The following is an 18,083-nucleotide window of genomic DNA, read 5'->3' as shown; positions in this document are numbered from 1 at the left end:
TGGGTGACATTGTCCACAACCAAACAAGCTTAACATCCCCATAGGCTTGCTCCAAAATCCACACCTTAAAGCTCATCTGAAGTTTTTGCTCTTTACATCAACAAAGAAAAAGATGAAGCAAGCGTGTCTTTCTTTTAGCCCAAATCCTTGGCATTTCTAAAGCTTGGCTGACTGTCACCTATGTCCCAGGTGGATTTTGATGGTTCTTGAAGAATTAAGTTCAGTCATTGCTGCTAAAGGTGGTGGGATCAGCTCAGAAAGTAAAAAGGATGATAAAAGTGTTGTACCTTTTCCCTTAAATAAATGAAACTCTGTTTTACATGTTTAAATGTGTTGTGTGTTTACTCAAGTGCACTTTGTGTAATTTTAAGGATTCGTTCAATAATCAGTAAAAGTCTAAGTCATTTTGTTTTAAAATATTTAGTAACAGGAAATCTGAAACGGAGGTCAACCACAGTTCAAGTCTTAGTGGTGCCACCAGTCTGGTCAGGCACTCAACAGACAGAATCAGTGTGTCTGAGGGAGAGAAAACGGGAAATCACCTACTTGAAGCTACTACTGTCTGGTCTAGATGCTGGCACAACTGGTGAAGGAATAGAGAGAGCATTACCTGATTTTCTCAGCTAAAAGAAGTGGTGAGTAAATTTACACACATCAGAGGGGGCATGTACTAACCTTTGGCCCAACTTGCTTAACCCCATGTTATGATTACTATACAAGTATTTAATGATTGGGACTACAGTACATTTACATTCTCTGCATTTAGCAGACGCTTTTATCCAAAGCGACTTGCAGTACTGTGACAGTATACTGTCTAAACAATTGAGGCCCAACAGTGGCAACCTGGCAGTGGTGGGGCCTGAACCAGCAACCTTTTGATTTCTGGTCCAGTACCTTAACCGCTAGGCTACAACTAGAGGTGATGATGTATGTTGTATGATTTATTTAATCACATCTGTTTTTGCTATACACTTTAGCAAGTAAGCAATAGACCTTCAAGCTGAATTTGAACAACGTACACAATATCTGTGAGCTCTTTTACACACCATATGTGGAGGCTTTAGATTCAGCTCCAATGCACGAGACTTGACAGGTATGTTGTTCATTTAGCAAGTCTGCAAGTCTAGATAAGTCCTGAAATTTAAATTCAGTCAGTGTCTCACATAGACTCGCATCAGTTTAGCCCTTTATTTACACTTGCCGTCTCTGAATGATAGGGTGAATGCTTGTTGTTGTTGTTTCCTGGCATCCTTTGGAGTAGGTGTTTTTAAGTTCTGTTCTGTTACGATAGTTGTTAGCACATATGCTGGAACACAAATAATAATGTAAAAACTACAGTAAGTGAGAACTTAAGCCATAAAACAGCAGCCGCTAACCAACATTAATCATAATAGAGCTATTGGTATTATTTTAACATCAAAAACCGTGAAACAAAATGGTACATAAACGACTTTGCTGGCCAACAGCTCTAAATGTAAGCACTGAGACTAAGATTTTTTTTTTACACTGTAGGCTGTCATGCACTGAATAAAAAAAGACTTCCACATAGAACACATGCAACCTTGCTCCAAAAGCCTCCAAACTTCTAGTTCCTGATTTTATCGAACTGCATTTAGAGAAATGAGACGTCCTTAAAGATGACAGACCTCAAACAAACATTTGCTGATTGGCTAAAGGTCACAGGAGCTATCATGGAAGCATCAGTTTGTGTTTTAGGATAAACCTGTGTAGAACTACAGCGAGTATGAGTAACATCTTTTTCCTTCTCAAATAATTTTGATCCAGTGACCCAGATTGGAAACGCTGATTGTCAGCATGTGAACATTAGCATGAGACCAATACCTGCTTATTAACAATTTAGAAGCCTTTACAAAATCTTCTGGGTGGAGTCTATAAGGGAAGCAAGTATTTAGTGACATTGGTGATTCTCCCAAAGTTTAAAATCTTATTGAAAAATAGGACTTAGCAATGAACATAGCAGAAATGCGTTAGGGTATCACAAATATAAGCACCTTACTTCTTTATATAAAAGAAGTTTACCAGGGGAAAGGGAGAGGCAACTGGGTCAAGGCATTTCTACTTTGCATATTCAAATGAAGTAAATTTCCTCATGAGGGTAAAAGTGCAGTCATGCTTCTGTGCTGCTTTCTTTTGTTTAAGCACATTTCCTTTGCTGAAACTATAACATGATATCAATATCAATTCTTTAATGTATAAAATGATCTTCAAAATAATAAACATAAAACTGTTTTAAATGCTGTAAATTATTCCAAATATAATTTAATATCATCAAATATCTAATATCTGCCAAGTGTTTTCTTTTTATTTATTCCTTTTTAGCCCTACCAAACACTGAACACATGGCAGGACATTACAAGTGTTCACGTCTAGAGGCAGTTTAGTGCAACTAGTCCACCTTCTGCACGTTTTGGTAGGTGTAAGAAAACCAAAGTACCCTGAGAAAATCCACAAAAAGAAAAAACATGGCAAATTCATACAAAGTTCTTCTCACTGCATGAGGGGTGACTGAATGGTCTAAAGAACATGAAAATGAGAAGTGCTTGTCTTAAAATCACCAGGTCTCAACACAACCAAATACCTTGGGGAGATGTTAGACCTTTTAACCACCATCGTCACACAGTATATAAGGAATATAAGAGAACACTGTTCAATTCAAGTGACTTTCTGGCTGTGTGAAATGTCTAAACCAATGTCTAAACCATTTATCATGCATTTGTATGAATATACTTAAGTACACATACAGTGTATCACAAAAGTGAGTACACCCCTCACATTTCTGCAAATATTTCATTATATCTTTTCATGGGACAACACTATAGATATGAAACTTGGATATAATTTAGAGTAGTCAGTGTACAGCTTGTATAGCAGTGTAGATTTACTGTCTTCTGAAAATAACTCAACACACAGCCATTAATGTCTAAATAGCTGGCAACATAAGTGAGTACACCCCACAGTGAACATGTCCAAATTGTGCCCAAATGTGTCGTTGTCCCTCCCTGGTGTCATGTGTCAAGGTCCCAGGTGTAAATGGGGAGCAGGGCTGTTAAATTTGGTGTTTTGGGTACAATTCTCTCATACTGGCCACTGGATATTCAACATGGCACCTCATGGCAAAGAACTCTCTGAGGATGTGAGAAATAGAATTGTTGCTCTCCACAAAGATGGCCTGGGCTATAAGAAGATTGCTAACACCCTGAAACTGAGCTACAGCATGGTGGCCAAGGTCATACAGCGGTTTTCCAGGACAGGTTCCACTCGGAACAGGCTTCGCCAGGGTCGACCAAAGAAGTTGAGTCCACGTGTTCGGCGTCATATCCAGAGGTTGGCTTTAAAAAATAGACACATGAGTGCTGCCAGCATTGCTGCAGAGGTTGAAGACGTGGGAGGTCAGCCTGTCAGTGCTCAGACCATACGCCGCACACTGCATCAACTCGGTCTGCATGGTCGTCATCCCAGAAGGAAGCTGACGCACAAGAAAGCCAGCAAACAGTTTGCTGAAGACAAGCAGTCCAAGAACATGGATTACTGGAATGCCCTGTGGTCTGACGAGACCAAGATAAACTTGTTTGGCTCAGATGGTGTCCAGCATGTGTGGCGGCGCCCTGGTGAGAAGTACCAAGACAACTGTATCTTGCCTACAGTCAAGCATGGTGGTGGTAGCATCATGGTCTTGGGCTGCATGAGTGTTGCTGGCACTGGGGAGCTGCAGTTCATTGAGGAAAACATGAATTCCAACATGTACTGTGACATTCTGAAACAGAGCATGATCCCCTCCCTTCGAAAACTGGGCCTCATGGCAGTTTTCCAACAGGATAACGACCCCAAACACAACCTCCAAGATGACAACTGCCTTGCTGAGGAAGCTGAAGGTAAAGGTGATGGACTAAACCCAATTGAGCACCTGTGGCGCATCCTCAAGTGGAAGGTGGAGGAGTTCAAGGTGTCTAACATCCACCAGCTCCGTGATGTCATCATGGAGGAGTGGAAGAGGATTCCAGTAGCACCTGTGCAGCTCTGGTGAATTCCATGCCCAGGAGGGTTAAGGCAGTGCTGGATAATAATGGTGGTCACACAAAATATTGACACTTTGGGCACAATTTGGACATGTTCACTGTGGGGTGTACTCACTTATGTTGCCAGCTATTTAGACATTAATGGCTGTGTGTTGAGTTATTTTCAGAAGACAGTAAATCTACACTGCTATACAAGCTGTACACTGACTACTCTAAGTTATATCCAAGTTTTATTTCTATAGTGTTGTCCCATGAAAAGATATAATAAAATATTTGCAGAAATGTGAGGGGTGTACTCACTTTTGTGATACACTGTATATACATGTATATACGCTCAGTCCTTAGTGATCACCCGTTGTCCACGAATGCTGAAGTCGTAGAGCTACAATCAAGTCAAGACCTACAAATTCCTAGGGGTGCATCTGGATGACAAACTGGACTGGTCAGCTAACACAGACATCCTGTACAGGAAAGGACAGAGCCGGCTCTACTTCCTAAGAAGGCTGAGGTCCTTTAACATTTGCAGGAAACTTCTCCACATGTTTTATCAGTTTGTGGTTGCCAGTGTCCTTTTCTATGCTGTGCTGTGGTGGCAGTATTAAGAAGAAGGACGAAGCAGTTTGTCCAGCCGTGCTGGGGCAATGGTCGGCATTGAACTGGAATCTCTGGTGACTGTGGCTGAAAGAAGGACACTAAGCAAACTTCACTCCATCATGGACAATGTGAACCACCCCCTGCACACTGTTGTCATAAAACAGAGAAGTATGTTCAGTGACAGACTGCTGTCACTGAGCTGCTCCACGGACAGATTAAAAAGGTCATTCGTCCCCAGAGCCATTAGGCTCTAACTCCAGCATTCGTGGACAACGGGTGATCACTAAGGACTGAGCGTATATACATGTATATATGTGTACTTAAGTATATTCATACAAATGCATATGTATGCTAATGTATATATAGTTATGGCTATATTGGCCCAATCCAATGTGCAATACTTGTCACATCACTTTATATTTAATATTTAATCTATATTTAATCTGGACCGTGTACTGTATACTTGGAACCGCACCTTCCTGCACTTTTACTTTTAATTCCATTCCATTTGGTTATTTTGTTTATTTACACTCAATCCATGGTTACATTCAATCTGTCATGAGAGAGCTTATAGTCCGGATTTAGCGCCATCTGATTTCCGCCTTTTTGGACTGGGGAAGATCATTTTCATGTGATAATGATATGAAAGCAGCGGTGCATCAGTGGCTACGTGCTGATTATTTGCTGATGGCATTAAAAAGTTGGTATGATGCGGGCCCGCTCAGGTGGCGCAGCGGTAAAAACATACGCTGCAACCAGAGCTGGGATCTCAAATACATCGTATCGAATCTCAGCTCTGTCTTGCTGGCTGAGCGGTCACATGAACAGCGATTGGCCTGTTGTTCAGATGGGCAGGACTAAGCCGGATATGGGTCAGAATGGTGCAGTTACGTCCTCTGCTGGCTGATCAGAGGCGCCTACACAGAGATGAGGAAAGAGCGCTCCTAGGGTGTGTCTCTTCGTACACAACGCTAGGTGGCACAACACTCGTCAATGTGTGGGTGATAAGATGCATACGGCTTGCTGCCCACGTGTCGGAGGGGGCGTGGGTTAGCTTCCATCTCCTCGGTCAGAGCAGGGATCGGCATAGGCGGAGAGGAAGCACGATGCAATTGGACGCGCTAAAGGGGGAGAAAAAGGGGAGGAAAAAAAACGTTGGTATGATGCTAGAAAAATGCAACGGAAGGTAACTATGTAGAAAAGTAATGTAGTTTGTTTTTGAAATTCTCAATAAATAGAGTTTTGAAGAACCTTATGATGTGTTTGTTTTGAAGTGTACATAAAGTGCAGATTGCCTGTATGAAACAGATTTCTAACCAGCATTATAAGATCAAAAGACAGCAGAACCCCTGAAGAGAACCTGGTAACAACACTATGCTTTACGACGACGTCATGGACATGAAGTGATTATTTCTATTGATGCATGCTCTCCTGAGGCATCAATATTTAATTGCAAATTGTGGCGTAAACTTCAATGTATCGTGTATCACCGGGTGAAAATTATTTACAGTGCCGAGTGCTCATTTAGAGTGCTGTTCCGGGCAGGATGTGCTTAAATGTGGAAAAAATAATTTGCACAGCACACACATGTATACAGTATCATTTTTAAGAAGGTGCATTGTATTTATGGAGCATTTTCTTTTTTACCTTCCAAGAGTTTCCTTACAAAAAGAATATGCTGTACATGGCAAATCCCTTATAACAAGCATTGATAAACAGTGGAGGCCCAAAATGCACCACTGTACAATAATACCTCCCTAATGGGTTCATTTACATATTCACAAAAGAGAAACGACTTTTTAATTACACAATAGAAGCAAAGATGCAATACTTGTGGAAAAAAGTAGAAAAAGAGCTCATTTCATTATCTGCCTCAATAAGTTAACTGTCTGCATGGTTAGGGTTGGACGGACCAAAGAATGTCAATAATCAAAACAAAAATTTTCAGAATCCAAAAGGTAGAACGGACACTAATGGTCATCTTTTTTTAAGCAAGTGAATGAAAGTAATGAAACCATAAGACTGTCTGTCCATGTTTAAACCCTCTCAGGGCTCTGAAGCAAGCCGTGTCAAGAAACAACTTGTTTTTTATATATATAACTAAAAATGAATGATTACATTTGGTTAAAAAAATAACAGGACTTGTAATAATAACAACAATAAACAATTATTAATATATGGTAATTATTAAATGCAGTCCTATACAGTCAAGTCTGTTCAATCATTGGCCAAAGCTTGAAAACCAACAGCTCCAACAAAGTGTAATGATCCTCTTCTAGGTCCTTTTATCGCTGAGAGTGGAAAAAAGTAGCTCCCCAATCACCTGCAGGTTAAAAAAAGACATGTGTCTATCATCTAGATCAACACTACCATCAATATACCGAGTCACTCGATTTTAAATGTTGTGGATTATGATTACATTAAAACATGCTTGACGAGGAAAGCTGAATTAAGATCAATATATACCTGTCCTCTCTGCTAGGATGGCAGGCAGAGCCACAGGAGGGGGTCAGTCAAGTTCATGAACCTCATTGTCCTGAATAGCAGAGGGGGGGCGTCCTTGCTCTGGGATTCGCTTGGACATAATGTCCCACTGAGAAGCCAGCACCTTCGCTTTCGATCCTGAGAGAGACAGGCACAAACAGTATAGTATGTATAATTAGTATGTATAATTTATTAGAAATATATGCATTGTATACATATCACATATTTATAAATATATAAAAATTTAAGACCATTTTACCATTATTGCCCTAGCATGTACAGTAAAATGAACCTAATAGAAAGTAGGAAATAGAAGGAAGCAGGACTGCTTCAAGAAAAATAGTGCCAATCGCACCCGGGAATTATGTAACCACGGAACATTGGTTCCCTTCCAGACCCTTGGCTAGAGTTTATAGGGACATGACATAACAGAATCCGATGAGGATTGGGCACAAGTGTGCCTTACAACAGTGCAACACGTGCTTGTTGAGGCTGAACAGTGTATATACGTTTTCTTAGATTTAATCCTTCATGTTTGTCTGTCACTGGCTAAGCTTTTAGGTTCAATTCCTCAGCATATCCATCCCAGTCACTGCTGATCTGTTACCATGACGACACTGTCAGCTATTCATAGCAGCGGTGGACAGCAAGAGAGTGAGAGTGGGAAAAAGTAAGAAAGAGGGAGCCAGTGAGTAAGGACACAATGTCACATCATTTAGGTCATTCCTAGCATTATTTATTTATTTATTAGGATTTTAACGTCATGTTTTACACACTTTGGTTACATTCATGACAGGACAGATAATTACTGGTTACACAAGATTCATCAGTTCACAAGTTCAATGTCAAACAGTCATGGGCAATTTTGTATCTCCAGTTCACCTCACTTGCATGTCTTTAGACTGGGAAGGAACCGGAGCTCCCGGAAGAAACCCATGCAGACATGGGGGAGAACATGCAAACTCCACACAGAAAGGATTTGGACCACTGTACCTGGGGATCGAACCCAAGACCTTCTTTCTGTGAGGTGACAGTGCTACCCACAGAGCCACCGTGCCGCCCCATTTTTTTTCTTTCAGTTGCTCCCATTTATATATACAGCGGATCTGATCAACCCTTACCAGGAAAAAGTGGTGGTATAAATGAATGAATATTAATTCTTACACCCTTTCACATTAAAATTGGTATAATATGGCAACACGACAAACATTTGTGAGTAAAATACCACAAAAATTGGAAGGAAACTGTGCTTAAGGCTCAGTTTAGCCGCTGTGATGAGTAGGATTGCACGTACAATGGAGGGAAACAAATAACATGGTTCCATAACCTTTCCACTAGTAGATTAACAAACTAATTATACTGACACAGTTAGTTAGGGCATTTTCTAAATTTCAGGCTCTGTACCTTTGTCCATTCAAGTGATTTTGTGTGTCAGGTTGTGTCCTGCAGCCAGGTTCTTAATGTCTACTATCGGGCTGTATTTTTTTCAAACCACAGATCTATACAAAAGAAGCTGAATTTGCATTTTCTGTTGCTGACTCTTCATAAATTTGTTAAAATATTTCCGAAACTAATGGATGAAAATCCATCAATAATCTTTCTTACCGTCAAGACCATTATGCTGCTCGTAGGTGCGTTTGCCTAGAATGGTGGGCGAGCCGTTGTTTAGGATGGGGGAGGACTTGATGGGAGTCAGGCTGGCTGTTGAGATGGAGGCTCCTCGTGGGGGCTCTGGTTTAGGAGGGCATGGATGGGCTTCTACAATAAGAACACACAGGATGAGGGTATAGAAAACAGTCAGGTTATAAAGTTTGCATTAAATTAAAATAGAAGTCTGATTTCTCAATTCATTTTAGTGCTTTTATTGGAACTAACTGGGCGTACGTATTTCAATTTGAAAAACATTGAGCAGCAGAAATTAAACACACATGAGCATCAGTTACACAAGAAACAGTCTGCATTTCCCTGCACTCATAAACTGTAACAATCACAAAATGAAACACATTCCATTGTTGCTAATGGCTCTTTTACTAAGCCAAGCACTAATTTCATTGTATTTAAAAGCTAACCACATGTAACCGCAGCTTACATTCACAGTTCGATGAGCAAAGAGAAAATTAAGTGCTCTATATATATATCTATATTTATATATTATGTTACAGTTGTAATTATATTTATATATTTAATTAACATTAACTCAGATGGCACAGCAATCTATTACGCTAGCCCATCACCGCTGAGATGCGGGTTCAAATCTGCCGGCCTGACATGATTAAATTTGTCTGGATGGAAGCCCTGCAATGCATTGGTGCACTTTCCCGGGGGTTTCCTTACTTGTATCAAGTGTTTTCAGTGACACCAGGCCTGCTGCAACCCTGACCAGGATAAAGCGATTGATAAAAATGAAATGAAAATATAAGCAATAAGGATTAATTATTTCCTTATTACAAAAGTTTATATCAACTGAACCAAGATGATTAAGTAACAAAGTATTGCTTTGTTAATGAGGACATGTGTTAGTTATCTTGAAAATTTTTAATGTTTTTACTGATCACTTCAGTGTATTTTGTAAGTATAAGCATTTACAATTTGACGTCTGCAACACACTTTTGGTACAGAGGGAACTTTACCACTGTTTTACATCATCTAATTACACTTTTAAATAGTTTGGGAGCTGCAGACACTGTTTCAGTTCTGCAAGTGGATTTTTTGCTTGATACAAGACTTCAGCTGATGCACCCCCTCACCACGAGGTACTGGCTTCTGCACCTTTGTTAACAGTCTAGTTGGTTGTAAACCTCTGTAGTGGATCGTCCTTTTATACCCAGGATAAAATATGATACCCTCACCTGTTACCAATTCTGCTTATTCTGGGATGTATCAAAATGGTGTATCAAACTTAAATTCTAGAAATATTCACTTTTTAGCCTCGTCCCACTTTTAAGTGTGTTGCAAGCATCAAACTCAAAATTTGTTTATGTCTACAATATATAATCAATGCTGAAACAATGAGATGATTTGCACCTTGTCAAAAGTATTACTGCTTTGCTCCTAGTGCTTCCCAAAAGAGCCAGGCCCACTGTGACCCAGACCAGGATAAAGCGGTTGAGGAAAATGAAATAAAACAAACTTCTGGAAACAGCACCATAAAATGTATTTTTCCTACTGATTGACTTGCAAACTCAATATTTTTTCTTTTATGATGACATTATTTCAGTCCATGTAATGCAGTGCAGATTTCACCTCTTCACATACCCAGATATCTAACCACAGACTCCAGAGGCTTTCGGATAGCTTGCTTTAAAGATACGAGCTTTTTGGACGTGTCTGGCAGCCGCACAGCACCTACACAGAACAAATATATTATGAAATAGCAGCTAAACAGAACAAGAACAGAACATAAGAAGCAACAACTTCTGTTAACAGACGTTATTTTAATATCATACAACACAGAAAAATTACACTGAAAATGTACTGCATCTGCATAACTGTACAGTGCCAGCTACAAAAGTATGTGACCCCTCCTGCATGTAACACACAAATGGTTTACATTCTTAATTAAATTTGATACATCACAGGCATACACACATGAGCTCCTTTTCAACTGCACGGTACCCTGCGGTATAATGTCATACACACACAAATCCAGGACTATCAGAACCATTTCAATTGCACTTCTACTACTATAAACAGGGACGCACATAAGTGGTGCGCAGGTGCGCATGCGTGGTCAAAATTAACGATGCGCAGCATGCATTACAACAAGAAGCGCATTTGCGTACCAAAATGTTTCGAGCTTTGGGGTCACGGTTACACGGTTAGCTCACATAGCCAGTAGTTAGTTTACATTATAACTAGTTTATTATCTTACTGGATTTCCATCAGTCCATCAACATGTCCAAGAAACAAGCTACGTTAAGTAATTACTTTGGCATTCCACCACCTTCAAAGAAACGCCCGACTGAACCTGAAGGTAAAAAACGAGTATTCGCGGAAAGATGGCTGCAGCAGGTAGCGTGGCTTCAAACAGATGATGACCGCACATAAATGTGGTGCAAAGTATGCTGTGAAAATCCCAATCTTGTGGACATAAACAACGCATTTTATGCCTGATGCACATTCACTTGTCTCAGATGACAACAGAGACTTTTGACCCAAAGCCAGCTGTTGACCTGTGGATGCAAACAGCTCATCGCAGGCTCAACCAGGGAGAAAGAAGCCGTCATCATCATCCACCATGTTTGAAGGAGAGGAAGAAAGTGAGGAGAGCAGTCAGGAGGGAAGTGATGATGAGCACTTGTAGGATATTCATGCATTGTACAAGGTGAGCACCAAGCAACTTCAGGTGCTCCTTTGAGAACCAGACCAAAAATGTTATGTGCACCCCTAACTATAAAGGCTTCTCAGAAGGTGTAGTTGAGGCTGTAAAGGCATTCTCCACTAGACGCTGAGAGCTAATACTTCACAGTAACTGATAATATCAGTAGCAACAAAAAGACAATTTTCAGTTTGCATCGCAAATTGTAGTTATTTTGTTGGTTTTACACATGGCCCTAGTATTAGCTCACTCCTGTATCAATACTGTTTCACCATTCAATGGTCTGCACTGGTTGCCCCACTCATACAGTCCACCCCTGTACACGTGGTTCCTTAGGTATAGTACAGGTCACATGACAATGGAAGAAAAATGTAACAATAAACCAGCAACCAGTGAGAGCCACTGTAATCAACGTTAACAAGCAAACTCATAACAGATGTGAACGAAACGTAGGCAGCCTGCCAAAATTAATTCAAGAGCATGTTCAGGAAGTCACAAAAAAGGAACTGTAGGGCTTGCTTTTTATTATTGTTTTTATGAGAAGTGAAATTATACAGCCCCAAGCATTCTGTTAACTGATGAAAGTGGGACTTTTTAAAAAGCCGTGGGTCACCTTACATCTGGTATATGGTCACCACAGCATTCCAAAATAAGAACTTCATTCCGATGTTTACAAATAGTGGTGGTAAAGTGATGGTGTGACAATACACTGGTGATCGAATCTGAGTGGATTACTCAACATATATTTATTAAGATTTTAACGTCATGTTTTACACACTTTGGTTACTTTCATGACAGGACAGGTACTGTAGTTACTGGTTACACAAAATTCAGTTTAAGTCTTTATTGTCAAACACAGACAATTCTGTATCTCCAATTCACCTCACTTGCATGTCTTTGGACTGTCGGAGGAAACCGGAGCTCCTGGAGGAAAAACACGCAGACACGGGAAGAACATGCAAACTCCACACAGAAAGGACCCGGAACGCTTCACCTGGGAATCGAACCCAGGACCTTCTTGCTGTGAGGTGACTGCTACCCACCGAGCCACCATGCCACCCATGGATTACTCAACATACACAACTATCTGTGTCATAAATGACTGGCTGGATGAGGAATCAAATCCTTGGTGCTGCAACAGTGACTTCTAATGTCTGGTGGAGTACAAACACTGAGTGCATAGTGTGATCCTTTGTATGTGATAAACGACTCCGAACAAACTGCTGGCCAAGGAACAAGAAGCTGTCAGTGATGTTGCACATGCTGGAGAAAGCGTGTGCTAGTCTCTGGCCCTCCTCAGTCAGCAAATGTGTGGTGCATGCAGTAGAGGTTACTGGAATTCAGCATGACCAAACTGGGAGTGTGGGGGATGAATTAGAATACAAACATTTTTACCTTTTTATGTTTACACATACTGTATGTATGTGTATATAAGTATATGCATGTATACAGTTTATATATATGTGTGTGTGTGTGTGTATATGCATATACAGATTTGCGTGTATACAAACATATACAGATTTGTATTTGTGTATAGTAATCACATCTGTATAGCATTATGTTGCACAGTTTCTGCACTACTTGTCACTTTACACACTTGTTCACTTTAAATTGCTCTTTTTAAATTATATTTTTTAATTTTTCTAATTTTTTTCCCTATACTTTACATTCAAAAACATTTCTATATTTTTTTGTATAATATACAGTGTATCACAAAAGTGAGTACAACCCTCACATTTCTGCAAATATTTTATTATATCTTTTCATGGGACAACACTATAGAAATAAAACTTGGATATAACTTAGCGTAGTCAGTGTACAACTTGTATAGCAGTGTAGATTTACTGTCTTCTGAAAATAACTCAACACACAACATAAGTGAGTACACCCCACAGTGAACATGTCCAAATTGTGCCCAAAGTGTCAATATTTTGTGTGACCACCATTATTATCCAGCACTGCCTTAACCCTCCTGGGCATGGAATTCACCAGAGCTGCACAGGTTGCTACTGGAATCCTCTTCCACTCCTCCATGATGACATCACGGAGCTGGTGGATGTTAGACACCTTGAACTCCTCCACCTTCCACTTGAGGATGCGCCACAGGTGCTCAATTGGGTTTAGTCCATCACCTTTACCTTCAGCTTCCTCAGCAAGGCAGTTGTCATCTTGGAGGTTGTGTTTGGGGTCGTTATCCTGTTGGAAAACTGCCATGAGGCCCAATTTTCGAAGGGAGGGGATCATGCTCTGTTTCAGAATGTCACAGTACATGTTGGAATTCATGTTTCCCTCAATGAACTGCAGCTCCCCAGTGCCAGCAACACTCATGCAGCCCAAGACCATGATGCTACCACCACCATGCTTGACTGTAGGCAAGATACAGTTGTCTTGGTACTTCTCACCAGGGCGCCGCCACACATGCTGGACACCATCTGAGCCAAACAAGTTTATCTTGGTCTCGTCAGACCACAGGGCATTCCAGTAATCCATGTTCTTGGACTGCTTGTCTTCAGCAAACTGTTTGCGGGCTTTCTTGTGCGTCAGCTTCCTTTCCTGGGATGACGACCATGCAGACCGAGTTGATGCAGTGTGCGGCGTATGGTCTGAGCACTGACAGGCTGACCTCCCACGTCTTCAACCTCTGCAGCAATGCTGGCAGCACTCATGTGTCTATTTTTTAAAGCCAACCTCTGGATATGACGCCGAACACGTGGACTCAACTTCTTTGGTCGACCCTGGCGAAGCCTGTTCCGAGTGGAACCTGTCCTGGAAAACCGCTGTATGACCTTGGCCACCATGCTGTAGCTCAGTTTCAGGGTGTTAGCAATCTTCTTATAGCCCAGGCCATGTTTGTGGAGAGCAACAATTCTATTTCTCACATCCTCAGAGAGTTCTTTGCTATGAGGTGCCATGTTGAATGTCCAGTGGCCAGTATGAGAGAATTGTACCCAAAACACCAAATTTAACAGCCCTGCTCCCCATTTACACCTGGGACCTTGACACATGACACCAGGGAGGGACAACGACACATTTGGGCACAATTTGGACATGTTCACTGTGGGGTGTACTCACTTATGTTGCCAGCCATTTAGACATTAATGGCTGTGTGTTGAGTTATTTTCAGAAGACAGTAAATCTACACTGCTATACAAGTTGTACACTGACTACTCTAAATTATATCCAAGTTTCATGTCTATAGTGTTGTCCCATGAAAAGATATAATGAAATATTTGCAGAAATGTGAGGGGTGTACTCACTTTTGTGATACACTGTATATTTTGACTATTGTAGTTTTTGTAATTACTGTGGCTGAGCAGTCACAAAAGCATTTCACTGCCAGTTGTACTGTGTATGATTGTATGTATGTGACAAATAAACCTTGATTTGATTTGATTTGATGTTCTACTCAGGCTCTGAAATTAATCATATATACCTGATTGGTGTATATACAAAATCAGGAAGGGGACAAATACTTTTAAACAGCCCTGTAAAAGTACTGTGTAGATGGCAACTGGTCGTCAGGGCTCTGGTTGAACAGGCCATGGACGGGGTGAGTGGTAGTCTCAGAACATCTAGATCAGGGGTGTCAAACTCAAGGCCCGCCACGTCATTTTATGTGGCCCGCGAGAGCTTAAACGACCGTACGATTGTTGTGATGGTTCGAGTCGTTACAGAGACGCACTTATAATTTAACGGGACACCTGTGCCTTTAAAAGCGGCAACTGTTTACATCGTACTCATGGCAACTAACGTTGACCTTCGCTGAGAAGCCATGTGACTTTTACGGCTGAAGAACGCGGGGTAGCGTAGTCAGTAATGTAAACAATAATAATAAATATAAATAATTATCTTGCAATATAATACAGAAGCATCGTCTGTAGGTAGTGGCGTTTATATTCTCAGTTGTTAGTAAATGTTTAGTGAGTATATCACAGCGTTTTAGTTACAAATTCACCGTAATTAAATACAATTGTTACCGTTACTATAGCAATTAGTATCTTTACACAAAATGCTAACTTGTTAGCGCTATTTTACGTTTGGTTAAATCTCATATTGTACCAGATGTAACACTGAATTACAGCCGTGTGCTTGTACTGTATTAAGTTCTTTATTGTTTTTATTGTTTGTAGTTTTACCTCATCCTGGTGCACACAGTGTATCACACAGCTGGGAAGCAAATAAAACCAACTGTATTCTGAATAGAGCTGTCTGTCTGTCTGTCTGTCTGTCTAGCTGAGAAAGGGGGATAAACTATTAGTGAGGGCAGAACAATTGTCTTAAAATACACTGTAAAATCCTACATTAACTGCATCTCTCAAAATGCATGCTGATTTTGTGACCTGCAAAGTGACACATCCCACCAGTAGATGATGTTAAGAAATATTTACACATAATCCCAAAATGTACAAGAAGATAAGTAAGAAAATTAAGCAGAAGGAGAAAATGTAATGAAAGTGAAAACAAGTTTGTGCTTCAGGAAGGGAAACCGGTGCGTCTGTGTTATGAGGCTGTGTCTGTGGTAAAGGAAAACAATATAAATGCAGAATTCAGCCTCTAAGAAAAACAACAGACTGCAATCACAGCAGGATACGTTACAATCGGCCCTTTGAGGGCCACCATAATTCTGATGTGGCCCTCGGTGAAAATGAGTTTGACACCCCTGATCTAGATAATAGAACAGTAATGACACGTTACTCACACTCTGCTTTGATGGCTGCTGTGTTGACCGGTATGTAAGGGTGTCGGGCCAGGTAACGAGATCTGAGCAGGTCTTGGCAGACACGCCGAGCCATCCGCGTCAGCTGAGTGGTCTGCAGGTAGAACGCTTGCTTGGTCTTCACTGCAAACTTCGGACTCCCACTGTGTCTTGCGGGTACACCATGAGAACTCTACCAACCACACAGAGGTTATAGTGAGTGACAATATATGCATGTATAAAATGAGAAAATAAAACTGCAGGTATCCGCCCACACACACCGAGTCTTGACTGTAATACCAACTCCTACTGTCTGGTCTAGGAGCCAAACACCTGAAGACTCAATTCAATTTAGTCAAATCAGGACTAAAGTAAGCATTATGAATACATTTTTTTCTGGATTTTTTAACTTTGATTTCCCAATCTAGTCAGTTTACTCTGTTGCCACTTGCACAACTCCCAATATGATCGAGATGAGCCGAATCACAATACGTGTTCAGTCTGTGGCCTCTTCTTATCACCTTCCAATGTTAGGTTCACACACAGAGCCGTATCATGTACGGAGAGCCACACTAGGTTCCACCAGGTCCCTCCCCACCAAGCTGCCTGGACCAATCATGGAGATCGCATATCGCAGCACTTCCCTCCCTCAAACACGGCCAATCATGAACTCGGACACTCCACAGTGGGCAGATAATCATGTCAAATACACCGGCCCAACAGTCTATTACAACATCAATATGTTTGCATATGTAAGCACAGAGCTCTACAACAGCTTATATGCATCCCTGTTTAATGCAAATGCAAAGCCTGCGCTGTACACTCATAACTAAGCTATCTTAACTCAAACCACAAAGAGGGGCTGTTTATTATACCTTTGTGTATTGTCAGGCTCTATGAACTACAAGAAGTAAGTGATTTGTACACCATAGACTTTTTATTGTATCTGTATATTTTTTTTTTTTTGCATCAGCATCACATTCACGGAGGCAGCTTAATAGAAGATTAAAAGACATGTCAGTGCAGTGGTCTAATACACTAGCCCACTACCACCAGGGCACCAGCTGCACGTGTGTAGAAGTTGGCCAGCACAAGGGTGGTGCACGCAGGAGTAAAAGTGCAACCATTCAGACTGGGGTTTGGATGAGACATCAGCTTGATCAGCCTGATTCCTGGCTACAAATGTTACAGACATTATAATATGTGCATTTTCTGAAATGTAGGTTACCCACGAATACGCACACACATAACAACAGAAATCGTTGTTATGAAATCAAATGAAAATTGTGGAAGGTTATGAAAGCAATTGCTATGACTATATGTTTACTTTAAGCATACCATGTTGCGGTTGGGTCCAGGTCGCTCTCCATCCAGTCTTGTGGGCATTTTCAGTCCGCCATATTTTTTCCAGTAGGTCCAGCAGGAGGCACACAGCCTGCACTGCATGTTAGAAGGTCCCCATGAATACCACTGATATGAGCTAGTGGCTATGTATAGGAATGGAAAAAACACACCGATCAAGAATAAAAAGTGCAAGCATTACCAAAAGTCAGATTTTAGAGTGTCAAAAAAGACTGACTGTAGCAGCTCTCGCAGGCTCGGCCCAGTACTGCAGGTTGACTGGTTGCCCCCGGCAATGCTGCGGCTGCGGCTGCTGCTGCTGCTGCTGCTGCTGCTGCTGTTGCTGCTGCTGTTGCTGCTGCTGCTGCCGCACCGTTCACCAGCCCTGGTTTTACATTGTTCACTCCAAGCTGGTTTGGATTGGGCTTGTTACTGCATACAGAGTAGGAGGTCACAATGAAGGTTGGATTATGATTAATCACAATTAAATCTAATCTTAAACGTTACTTACTAGTTAGGGATGTAGACCTGCTTTAGCTTGCTTTCTGCTTCTGCTGCTTTTAACCTTTTCTGAAAAAATTATTTAAAAATGAGTAAATCAGCTGATAATTTT

At 41.0% G+C, this 18,083-nt stretch overlaps 1 protein-coding gene across 5 annotated transcripts in view; it reads right to left on the bottom strand.

The window, feature by feature from the left end:
* Nucleotides 1-6,223: 6,223 nt before the first annotated feature.
* mta1 (metastasis associated 1) overlaps nt 6,224-18,083 on the bottom strand; it is an 85,720-nt gene continuing 73,860 nt past the window's right edge. For 2 of the 5 annotated variants that reach the window (XM_063006973.1, XM_063006974.1), the window contains 8 exons: nt 17,982-18,040; nt 17,709-17,902; nt 17,468-17,616; nt 16,133-16,322; nt 10,371-10,460; nt 8,721-8,873; nt 7,098-7,253; nt 6,224-6,954 (listed from right to left, as the gene is read on the bottom strand). In XM_063006973.1, the coding sequence (XP_062863043.1) occupies nt 7,141-7,253; nt 8,721-8,873; nt 10,371-10,460; nt 16,133-16,322; nt 17,468-17,616; nt 17,709-17,902; nt 17,982-18,040 (948 nt within the window). In that variant the 3' untranslated portion in view covers nt 6,224-6,954; nt 7,098-7,140. Of the gene's footprint in view, nt 6,955-7,097; nt 7,254-8,720; nt 8,874-10,370; nt 10,461-15,569; nt 15,667-16,124; nt 16,323-17,467; nt 17,617-17,708; nt 17,903-17,981; nt 18,041-18,083 lie in introns of those variants that run through there. The other 3 variants (XM_063006976.1, XM_063006975.1, XM_063006977.1) reach the window with 3 other exon arrangements.

This window comes from Trichomycterus rosablanca, chromosome 13 (genome assembly GCF_030014385.1).
Source record: "Trichomycterus rosablanca isolate fTriRos1 chromosome 13, fTriRos1.hap1, whole genome shotgun sequence".
Taxonomy (NCBI): domain Eukaryota; kingdom Metazoa; phylum Chordata; class Actinopteri; order Siluriformes; family Trichomycteridae; genus Trichomycterus; species Trichomycterus rosablanca.
Note: the sequence above shows the minus strand (reverse complement) of the source record. Positions and strands in the feature narration are given on the sequence as shown.